Source organism: Eupeodes corollae, chromosome 2 (assembly GCF_945859685.1).
Source record: "Eupeodes corollae chromosome 2, idEupCoro1.1, whole genome shotgun sequence".
Lineage (NCBI taxonomy): Eukaryota > Metazoa > Arthropoda > Insecta > Diptera > Syrphidae > Eupeodes > Eupeodes corollae.
The window spans coordinates 116,331,088-116,343,652 of NC_079148.1; the positions used below are offsets into that span (position 1 = coordinate 116,331,088).

General features: G+C 32.6%; 1 protein-coding gene across 9 annotated transcripts in view; it reads left to right on the plus strand.

Annotated features, from left to right (window-relative positions):
- The first annotated feature begins 1,825 nt into the window (after positions 1-1,825).
- The window catches only part of LOC129943979 (PDZ and LIM domain protein 4), a 41,320-nt gene continuing 30,580 nt past the window's right edge, over positions 1,826-12,565 (plus strand). For 2 of the 9 annotated variants that reach the window (XM_056053079.1, XM_056053081.1), the window contains exon 1: positions 1,832-2,125. In XM_056053079.1, the coding sequence (XP_055909054.1) occupies positions 1,970-2,125 (156 nt within the window). In that variant the 5' untranslated portion in view covers positions 1,832-1,969. Of the gene's footprint in view, positions 2,126-8,791; positions 9,109-12,565 lie in introns of those variants that run through there. The other 7 variants (XM_056053082.1, XM_056053083.1, XM_056053084.1 and 4 more) reach the window with 7 other exon arrangements.

A 12,565-nucleotide genomic window follows, 5' to 3' on the forward strand; every position in this document is an offset into this window, starting at 1 on the left:
TTACAAAATGTTTGACAAATTTTTTTTCAGTTTTTTTTTTATTTATAAAAAAACCTATGATTGGATTTTTTTCAAAAATATGCTTGTTTGGAATCACGTTACTATATATTATATAAAATTTAACCCACGTAATTTTCTTGAGAGCCGTTTCTTCATCTTCTGCTTCCTATGGGAAGTTATAAAACTCCATTACGTCCATCATGAGTTTTAATTTGTACTTTAAATAAATTTTACTAATTCTAAACCATTAAATGTAATAGTCGAGACAAAAATAAACCACGGAGTTAGTTTTTAGCTTTCAGAATGAGAAAAAATACGTCAAAATATAATGTTATTTTGACGTAGGCAGAATTGGGCAGGTTCATACCACATAAGGAACATGAAAGTAAGGCAGCTTTCTAAATGCCTTTTTAATTCGGAAAAGAAATAAGTTATATTTCTTTACAATGCAAAATACAAATCGCGATGGACTTGTAGCATGCCTGAGGAATGGTTTTGGAAGTTTTTGTACTATGAACTGAAAGTTCTAAATTTGAAATCCTTGACACTCGAAAAACTAACTAGTTGCTTTGGTCAAAATTTACGTTTGAAGTTGACTGCAAATGAAGTCCCTTATGTTGTCTGAACCTGCCCATTGACTGTAGTAAGCAAGGGAGATTTTTCTTTACTTACTTTCTAGTCAAATTTCCAATAAAATTTCCTTGATTGGAAGGGAAGTTTTTGGCAGTAAAAGTTTCTTATGTCGTTCGTCAAAATTTGCCCATTTTTTTTAACTTAGCTACAGCCCAAAAAGCTAGAATCAGAATACCTAAGTGTTTTCAATTGATATTCATATTATATTAGGTATATACTAGATTTAACATTTTTGTCATACAAAGTTATTATGGGTGTGTAATACGTCAATTAGATTTTCTTATTTTTGAGATATTTTAGTTTTAAAATATGCAGAAACATTTGACATTAACGCTTTTATAAACCAGATTGATCAGTTATAAAGCTTTATTGCACACAATATTATTAAAAGGCTGGCTCTTGTATGGCTGCGTTGAAGATTGTCAGATACCTGATTGCATTTTTGACGCAAATGACGTTTTCGAAAAGGTTTTGAATAATGTTACACTTTTTGTTGCAAATACATTACTTCCTAATTTTTCTTAAACTACATAAAGATCTCTTATTAAATTATGATGAAAAGGAAAGTTTATAATTTTCTTTCTTTTTTTTTGGTTGTACAACTTCATAATTACTATTTCCGCTCAGAGTCATTTGAAACTGACTGAATATTACATTATTTCCTCACAAAGCTTAAACAAATAAATAAACATAATAACATGAATCTTTGGTAATTTGTTTTCAAAAAGCCGAATGGAAATATCTTGACGATAAACCATTGCAATGTTGTATGTTCGATTTTATTTTACAAACTTTTATCTGATTTCACTTGAAGAACGTCAGTGGAGGAATCTAAAATTAAATTAAAATTCTCAGTGCTGTTGAGTCTTGAACGTATATTATATTGTATACGCTATGCTGCCTTGCTTCGACTTTAATAAATTTTACTTGAGATTTCCATTTCGCTTACAGTTCTTCTTTTTTTTTTTCTTGGCGTGCCTCCTTCTGACGATTTCGCTTTCATGTGTAGCTGCCAGAAGTAAGCTGTAGCACTAGAACACAAAAATATTGAATAACGTAAAATAGCATGGTCCGTCCTGCTCCTGAAAAACAATTTCGTAGACTTTTCTGCGAAGCGATCATAAACTTAAACGAAAGTCTATGCGATTTTTCATTGAACCATAGGCATATAGTGGTTTGGCTTTGGCGTGGCGTGGTGTGGCGTTGGTTGGGTCGTGTGCGCGTAACCGTTAGTGCGTGATTCACCTTGTACTATTAATCTTTTTGAATAATTTTAGTTTTTCTTTTTTAATAGTAATGTTTTGTTAAATTGAAAAGTGAAAAAAAACATCAAAAGATGTCGTCACTATCTTATAGTCGTCCGCCCTTTTGGGCCAAGTTATCTTCATGCAATAGTGGAAATAAGGATAACATTTTAAAACCACCCCCACATACTTGGGGATGTCTTCCAAAGAAGCGGCACACTAAAAAACGGGTCCATTTCATAGATGAGGTACATATGTACATTAAGTGCCGTAAAAATGATTACGAAGTATTTACCTGCGTATGTAATAAATTTGTAATTTATAAGTAACGTGTGCTAATCGCAAAAAGTATAGACGCCTTTATGTTCAATGTATAATGTTTAGTTTTAGAGAGAGCTCATCAGTGTAAATGACCTGAATTTGTTGGTTTTGAGTTTGAAAATGTTTTGACAATTTGTGCGTTCTCATTTAATATAACACATTGATAAATTATAGTTTATTTGGAGACTTTTTGATTGTGTTATTTTTAAAAGAGTGATGTTATTTTCATTGCAGAAATACAATATTCTTTTTGGTGTGAAGCATTATAGAGAAGCGGATTAATTATTCATATTTCATTAAATCTTAAATCTTTCATTAAAGAAAGCCTTAAGTCCAAAAACTTACCAGAGTTAAAATGTTGACATATTTAATTGATGAAATACAAATGGCATGGCCACGTCTCGTCGAAAGAGATTTAAGTTCTAAAGTAAATGTAACATAAAATTTTCTTTTGTGATTTCCAAAAAAACAAATGTATTAAAAATGGCCGAGTAATTAACTAAGTTAACAAATTTCAATTTGCAATCCGACAGGCTATCTGAGATAGATATATAGGTTCTGTTAAGTTGTTTCCAACCTTTATGGAGCAGCGTGAATTTTCCATGGTCATCCGGCCCAAACGGACGAGTTTGGCAGGGATGCCATAACTAAACATGGCTCTATACAGCTTGTCCCTGTAGATGCTGTCATATGTGGCCTCGAAATCGATACAAAGATAGACGCAAACAAACAACACGAAATTAAAAACCAGCTATGAACATAATCACCTACTGTCCAAGTAAAATAGCTGAGCATACCAAACATTTTGGGCTAGCTTAAGATGAATTATTTATCAGCTTTATTTTAACAACACAGATCTATAGATTTGGATTGATTACTGAACGCGGCCATTGGGCAGGCTCAGACAGCATAAGGGACTTCATGTTATAAATTTCAAATTAGGAACTTAAAAAAAATCTCCTTATTCAGGTTACAAATCCATCATAAGTTGTGTTTTGTATTCTAAATAAACATTCCTTATAAGAAAAAATAAATAAATCAAAGATTTATGAACTTAAGCTTTCGGTTGTATGACCAAAAAAAAACATGACTTGAGAGTAAAATTGGTTTAGTTGGTCTTTGAGATTGGGCTGGTTTAGAAAACATAAGGGTTTTCATTTGCAGTCCACTGCATTTTTTGAAAGTACATTTTGACAAATGCAGTTCGTTACTTACCAAAGTGTCATTAACTTTACTTTAAACTCGGAACTTTACTTTATTTTCCTGTATTCCTGTATTTTTAATTGCTCGAAAAACATTTTAGGCCAGTCCATCCCGACTTGTATTTTGTATTTAAAACAAATATCATTTATTCCTTTTCCAATTTAACAAGATACAATTTTAAATAAAACAATCGAATTGTGCAGAAAATGAATAAATCACAGTTATAAAGTTCAGCTTTCGGTTAATTAAAAAAAAACATGATTAGCTGTCATTTTAACATAAATGGAATTGACTTGATTATCAACTTTCGAATAAAAATACATAATTTAAAGGAAATTTGTTGGAAGCTGGCCAATCAGATTCAAGTCCCTTATGTCGTCTGAACCTGCTTATTTAAGAAACTTGGCTTACCTTCAAGTACCTTATGTAGCCTGAACCTGCCTACTTGTAGGGTTCAGAAGAATTGATGGATTGTCCAATAACTTTATTAAATACTTTATTTAAGTAATTTTGATAAATAAGATCAACTCAATTAAAATTTCTTGCATCTTTCAATATGTTTCTGTTTACTTTAAAAATGAATTTTAATAGAGAGGTACCCCGATACTCGTAATAAGAATTTTCAAGATGGCGGAAAAATAATCATTAAATTTTTTAATTTTTATTACTTTTCCACTAAACACAAAATATTTTGAGTGATGTAATACAAACACATTTTTGCCTGTTTTATCCCATTATGAGATTACGCCACCAGGAAACGCTTCTTTATATTATTCATTATGGCTCGTCTTCTTGAAACCACATGAAACATGATCATTAAGTCAAGTTACTCTAATTCCGGGAGTCTCAAATATTCATTCCGCTTGGAAGTTGCAAGTTGCACCCAAAAGAGTCTTTGAGTAGATTTAACAGACTTTTGTGCATGACACTCAGACTCTCAGTATTTCATAACGTATATTGCCATTTGTAATGATTATAACATGATCGGTAAGGAACCAAATAAATTTTAAGAAAGAACTGAAGCTCTTATGTTGAAACAGTTTTTAACACAAAAAACCATACTGGTATAAAAGTAATTTCTTGTTCTTATAAAGCATCTTGCACATGAGCTACAAATTTCGAACTCCTAACTGCGAACTGTGGATATTCGCATATTTTGACTTTTTTTCACATGGGCTTTATTTCTATTCGCAGACGCATTAACGAATTGTCAATTTTTTCTCCATATTTTCCTCAGCCATGACCTTTCACACAAAATTGATTGAACAAAGAAGTTCTGCTTTTTTCTTTGTCTTACTTATTTTTACGTTACATATGTACATATATATTGATACAAGTATTTTTTTTTTATTACACAATTCCTAATTAATTTTAATAATTTCATACGGAAAAATCGGTCCTTCGAGCCGGATTTGCAGATTTCCCATGTTGAGGGACAGACTACAGACTAATGCTGGGCAGAGACAGAGGCCCGTGTAAGCATTTACACGAGCTTGGATAAATTCTTCCTCTAGAATGAAAATGAGACAGTGTTTTTGTTTGAAATTGAATTTTTGAAATGTATAAAATCACGTTTGTTCGCCCATTCGTTGTTCGCTCTCATGTGCAAGGCCCTTAACGAAATCGTCGCATGCACAAAATCAAATTTAATTTTGGAAATATTTTGCAAAAAGAAAATAAAAAATATGTTTTAAACGATTATTTTTAAATTTGATCATGTAAACAGCTATAATAAAAGGTCGGATAAGGATCAAAGCCAAAATTTCAAAAATACACAAATCCAACATACATTATTTACAGTATATGTGTATGGTTTTTTTAAAACTATTTTACTTATTTTTACTTAGGTATGCTTAACCTAACTTACTTACTTACTTAAGGTGGCGCTACAGTCCGGGGCGGACCTGGGCCTCAACCAACAAGCGTCTCCAGCCAGCTCGGTCCCTAGCTAGCTGTCTCCAGTTTCGCACGCCAAGTTGGTTGAGGTCCTCTCCCACCTGGGTGCGCCACCTGAGTCGCGGTCTTCCTCTACTGCACCGTCCCTTGGGATTGGATTCGAAGACCTTCCGGGCTGGAGCGTTGATGTCCATCCGCTCTACATGACCTAGCCATCTAAGCCGTTGGACTTTGATTCTGCTAACTAGGTCAGTGTCGCTGTACAGCCCGTACAGCTCGTCGTTATATCTTCTCCTCCATTCTCCATCTATGCGTACGGGACCAAAAATCGCCCGAAGAATTTTTCTCTCGAAGCATCCTAAGACGCTCTCATCTTTCTTTGACAGGGTCCAGGCCTCAGCGCCATAAATGAGAACCGGGATGATGAGTGTCTTATAGATGGTGATTTTACATGCTCGAGAGAGGACTTTACTTCTCAATTGCCTTCTAAGTCCAAAGAAGCAGCGATTTGCAAGAGTTATTCTTCGTTTGATTTCAGCGCTGGTGTCGTTGTCTGTATTAATAGCGGTGCCTAGGTAGACAAAGTCCTTAACTACCTCAAAGTTATAGCTGTCCATGGTGACGTTTTGTCCAAGACGTCGTCGTTCAGTGTCCTTTTTTGATGACAGCATATACTTGGTCTTGCCCTCATTGACCACTAAACCCATCTTCTTCGCTTCCGTCGCAATGCTCAAAAACGCTCCACTGACATCACGCTTTGATCTTCCAATTATGTCAATATCATCTGCGTATCCGAGTAATTGGATGGATCTTTGGAAGATTGTGCCTCTAGTGTTTACGGTTGAGTTTTGCACAATTCTTTCCAGAACGATGTTGAAGAAGTCGCATGACAGTGCATCGCCTTGTCTAAAACCTTTTTTGACATCAAATGCATCGGTAAGATCTTTTCCGACCTTGATAGAGCAGCGTGCATTCTCCATCGTCATTCTGCACAAACGGATAAGTTTGACAGGGATGCCAAAACTAGACATTGCTAGGTAGAGCTCTTCCCTATAGATGCTGTCATACGCGGCTTTAAAATCGATAAAGAGATGGTGGGTTTCGATTTGAAGCTCCTGGGTTTTTTCCAAGATCTGCCGTAGTGTGAATATTTGGTCGATTTTGCTTAACCTAACGGTCCCTTTAAAAATCAAGTTTAGGCCTTTGCTTAAGCTTATTACAAAGACCTATCAATTTTAAACCAAAATCCCATTTTATCCGGAATAAAACTCCATTTCATTTTACAAAATATAAATGCCGTAAAACGGCTCTGGATTTTCTCAATACGGAGAGGGACAGTCTTAAATATCGGACCCCATATAAAGTCTGTATATTCCAGTATCTGAAGACAGTCCTATAAAGGGATAACAACGCGTAAGGATTCCCAAAACCAGTGCAATTTCGCATCAAAAATCCGGCAAGTGAATTTCCTCCTCCAACCAAATGATATGACTTTTCAAATAAAAAGTTGATTCAAGCATAATGCCTAGATCCTTAATTTGAAAGTGAGTTAGACTAAATCATATTATAAAAGCTTATTAGACTTAAAAAAGAAACAGCGCTACATTTTTTGTATGTTTAATTTTAAGTAATTTAAATTGCACTATTCAAAGTATTGATTAATAACAGATTGTATCACAAAGCAATATTCTACATTGTTAATTATTAAAAATAGTTTAAGCCTAAAGAAGGTACTGGGAATAGTTTATTACATCATCAATAAAAATATTAAAAAGAAGGGGACCCAAATGGCTACCCACATTAATAAATAATAATAATAAATTCTTGAGATCTACCAATAACGAAGTATGGTGATATTTAATTCAAAAATGATGATTGGAATTCTAATAGTTTTAGTTTACGCAATAGAATGGACTGATTTACCGAGTCTAAAGCCTCATTAAAATTTGTATAAATTGCATCTTTTCTTCAACGGATTTGATGACATTAGCTCAAAATAGAGTCATGGCGCAGTTCGGATATAATAGATTCCCTAGTTAAATAATTAAATTTGGCTTTCGCAACACTTTCTAAGGACTTAGAATTTGTTGATAGTTTGGAAATACATCTGTGGTTTTCTATTAGATTCTTAGACCAAGATTTACGAAAGGGATTTGTTGAAAAAGCAAAGCAAAGTGATGTCAAGCAATTCCTTGGAAATTTTGCTATAAGTCCAGTGTATATATTTACATTAGTTAGATTAGTTAGGCTTTACCGATTAAAGCTCCAGCAGAACTTCGTAGCCATTTAACTGTAATGAACTAATATCAACCTTAGGTATATAGTACATTGGGCATACATCGTCACCGGGTATTGATTAAACGGGTTGGAAAAAATTAGCGAATAAGTCCAGTGTAAAGGTAATGTTCGAAGCTTCGGTGTTCCTGAACGAGGTGGGTTTTGGATAACCAGTTAATTTTGTTGCTCTTCCTATTAATAAACTACCAGAACTAGTAACTGTTAGACCTAATGTTTTTTCAATATTTATTATAACCACTATGAAAAAACTTATTTAGAATAAACAATTATTTTCGCAATTTTTACGAATTTATAAATTAGTTAAGTACCTATAATAAAACTTAACTTATTAGAATGAATTTAATAGGTTACAATTTCAAAATTAATATTTCTAATTTAAAAATAGATATTTTTTCCATTAATATTACTACATTAATTAGAGAATATATATTCAAATCCATGGGTAAAATAAAATCTATGAAAGAAAGAATGATATCATTCTTTTTGATCTTATAGCTAATAAAAAAATTAACTGAATAACATTTTATGTACCTTGCCTTTGGTTCGGAAGAAAGCGGTTGATTTTATAAACTAAATCTTTTATTATGTTTTTTATTTTGTTTTTACAATTATTTTATTGTTTATAAAAATGAACAACAAGCTACTTAATGAGATTTCTTCTCAATCAGCTGGCGTATGTTGCTCAAGCTGATTCTGTTTGCTGCTTTCATCGTAAACAAATTGGCAAACATTTTGTATATCTTAAATTCAAATAAATAAATTAGAACACAATTACAGTAGAGGGTCATCAAATGATGACAACTAAATGTAGACCAATGCATTATGTCTCATAAAGAAGTCATGAACAAATTAGTCAATTGATTGATTGTACTAAAATAAAACATTAAGGACTTTTCGAATACACATTCTCTCTCTATTTTATTATTGCATATTTCGAAAAACAAAAGAAACACTATATTATTCGGCAATGAAAAAGGATGGCAAAATCAACACCATCACCGCCATCACACGCCGCCATCGCCATCTAAAAGAAGACGAAGAACAAATTTTCGGGGAGCATGAGAAATTGAGAAGCAACAGTGTGGACTTTGCAAAAAGAAAAACAACACAAAACAACAACAAATCTGTACATCGTATCAGAACTTCAGAACCATTTCTTGTTGTAGATTTAAATTTAGTATTTCAGCAGCATTCAGTTCGAACAAATCGTTAAAATCGTAAAGTGCCCCCAAAAGAAAGATACTTAAAAAAAAGGAAAAGATCAAAACTTAGTGCAATAGTTTTAACAATTACGAATACTGTAGTTTCGAATTCGAATTTTCGTAATAACCGTTCGATTCATTTGGACTTTTCGTGTGACATATCGCGCGAAGGATAACAAACGGGTTGTCAAAAAATGAGCCCCAAGTTACATGAATTCGTGGTGATTCTCCAACGCGATGGACCCGATACTCCATGGGGTATTCGTTTGGTGGGCGGCAGTGATCTGGATACTCCACTCATCATAACTAAAGTAAATCTCTTAATCTTAAATATAATAATTGTAATCTGATATACAATTTCCAATTTGCAAAGAACTTACTGAAAGGCAATTTATTATTTCGCAACAGATTTTATCTCAACAACAACAAAAAAGTGACAATGTTTTTCTTCGATTCGATTTTTCATTACGAGTTCTTATAATGGATTAAATTGTGTTTTATGTGGCTAGCTGTAGCCACTTAAGAGCTCGGTGCCAAGTTTCCTCGATCCCATTGTTTTAGTTTTTAGTTAGGTTTTTTTTCTTTTGTGTTCCTGGCACCGAATTAAAATGTTTTTGCGCGCCACCGTTTCTCAAAATTACAAGTATCTGCAAAAACATTCTGCTGTTGCAAATAACAAGCGATCTAGCAATCAATGTCTATTTCCGGTAAAACATGAAGTCTGATGTTTAACGATCGATGGGCCGCATGATAGGCCTTTTTAGAAACTGAGGGGCCTGAGTTTTGTTTACACATTACAAAAACACACTGAGGCACACATGCATTTTCGCCGTCCGTGTCGTCCGCGTCGTCGTCGGTCCCTCGGAAAGTGCTGTTTTATGTGTAATGAAATAATTTTAATTATTTCACTTGGTATGCCCTGATCCATGGCCTAGTTGGCGAAAAAATGAAGGTCTCCTTCAAAGCTACGTATGATGCAAAAAGTGTACTTTTTTTGTTGTACCTATAAGCTACAAGCTACAGGCTACATAGTAGATAATATCAAAGACCAAACAAACAATTTTACACGCACCCATATGATATTCTTTGCAATTAGTCAGATTTATGTATGTCAATAAGTGACTCGGAGACAGCTAAAGCACAACATATGCGTTAAAGCTGTCCGATTTTTTGACAGAAACACATGTGCGTGTGGTCAAGGTATATAAGTTATGAATTGTTTTTTTTTTTTTTAGATTCAATTTTGAAGTTTAAAAATTAAATGTATTCCTGAACTTGAGTGAAAATAGAATATTTTTTTTGTTTTGTTTTTTTTTTCGACAAAAATGAATGATCTTCTTTTCAACGAGAAAAATATTTTCCCTAATTACCAAAAAAAAGAATATTTCGTTTTTCTTTAGGTATCGTAAACCTATCAATCGATTTTTTGTTACATGATTTTCCAAAATACAAAATCTCACTATGAAAATAAATACAAAATTTCAATCTCATAACGATTTCCTGATTTGTTTCGTTAGATCTTTATAAATATTTTATTTAAATTACAAAATGCCCTTGACATTTGTTTTTGAAAAAAAAAATCATTAATCCATTTGGGATGATTTATTTTTAACATTGGGTCATTTTCACCTGCCTTAACGGTGCCATACAATGAATCATTTTTGAAGTATATTAACAACATGTGTTCTTGTTACAGCTTAAGGAAGCTATTTTTTTGTTAGTATTTTTAGATTGTACTTTATCTAGAGAATTTATTTTTAAACAATTAAAATTGCGCATTGTTTGTTTAGTGTCACTATCCCATAAATTGTATTAATGTCAAAAGGGTTAGTTTATATTAAGGAATTGTTTTATTTCTAATTTTAATTGTACTTTGGTGTTGAAAAGTAAAAGTGAACAAATTGCATAAGATTGAATTATTGTGATTTTATAATGCTTTAGTTTTTTTCAAAGAATAATATTAAGTGTTAAGTGACCGTTCTTTCAAACATTTTTGAAGACGATTAAAGATTAAGTCTTCTAAAAATATTTAAAATTTCGAGAATGAGTATTAGTAGCTTTTAGGGCGATTTTAAATAAACAAATGCAAACTCTCATGTTGGTCATCTTAACATTTAATTACTATCACGAGTTGAAACGCAAGTTAATTTTTTTTTAATCTTATTTTTATTCCCCAGTTAAAAAATTTAAGTTGATTTAGAATTTTAAAATAACCCAGGGATAGTTTGGAAAATATAGCAAGAATTGTTAATATATAATTTTATTATTAATATTGAGTATTTATCAAGTGAACTAAAAATTAAGGGGTTGAAATTCATCCATGAATATTATAACAATATGCGGTCCCAAAGACTGATTCAAAATGTAAGGGATTAGAACCCATACTTACGCCATTGTATCATCATCAACGTCACAATTCTCGGCATTTTGGCAGTCACATACTGACTTTAAAGGTTGTGTACGGTGTACAAGAATTTGTTTAAAATACTTCATATTATTAAATATTGCTTACAATCAAAAATGAATGTGGTTACAAAATTTTCTTGACTTCGTCATTTTCTAAGAATTTTGTTGAAACTTGTTTGTTTTTTTTTTTCAACTCATTTTCTGATTCAAACTTTTATAAATCGTCACCTGAGTGCTATCTTGTTCAATAGACCATTTTTGACGAAATTGAGTAGAAATGCAGTTTTAATCATTCGAGGGTGCCCTTTCGATTGCAGCAAACCGTTTTGTTCTATTTCATTTAGTTTTCAAGTTATGGAGAACTGTTTTGTTCAATATACCACTTTTCTGACCATTTTGAGTATCACTTTTGTTCAAAAAAACACTATTTATTCTTTTTGTATCATATTGAACAATTCATAGTATTTCATAATTTTTTTCCAGTAATGGATTCGCACTACTGCTGAGCAAATACTAAAAAACCATATCTCGGCTTACTTTAATGAAAATAAATGTAGAGACAGCGAGAAAACATGTTTCCTATAATATTTATCTAAAAGTTTGCAATGAATCATTCATTTTGTCGTTTTTTAAACCCAAAAAAGATATTTGCGATAAAGGTGCTAAGTTCACAGCAACAAGAATTCCGAATACAAGTGAAAAACGGGATTATGACGTTCATCGCAATAATCATAGTGAAGCAAAGGCTCAGCGTGATATCGATCGAAAAAACAAGTGTAAGAATACAGTTGTTATCGCTTATGATCTGCAAAATGTTTTTTCGCTGCCGAAAGCAAATGCTTCGAGTTATTTTAAATATGCTATATATAATTTGACGGGATTTTGCCAAAATAATAAAACCACCTACTGCGAAATTGAACACGAAACGCTAAGCGACCGGTCTGGAATTGACATATCATCTGGTCTGACTATTATTTTGAACAAAGTTCTGGAAGATCTTCCAGAAACGAAACGGAATATTTTGTGGTCCGAAGCTTGCATTCCCAAAGTAAGAACAGAATGGTATCCTTAGCCATTCTTAAATTAATGGAATGTAATACTAGTATTGAGACAATTACACACAAGTAAATCGCCAAATAACGAAGCAATGACCTCCTTTCCTTGTATTATAAGACAAAACATAGTGAAGATTTTCAAACAGTCAGAATCGCTAAAGCTATGAGAGCCTCAAAGTGTAATATCCTTCCTACTGTCGAACAAAGTGTTTTCAACATAAAGCTAACCAAGGAAAAGAAAAAAGACATTCAAGCAATGTTAAAGTTCATGCTTAACATACAAGATCAACGTTTTTACGAAAACATA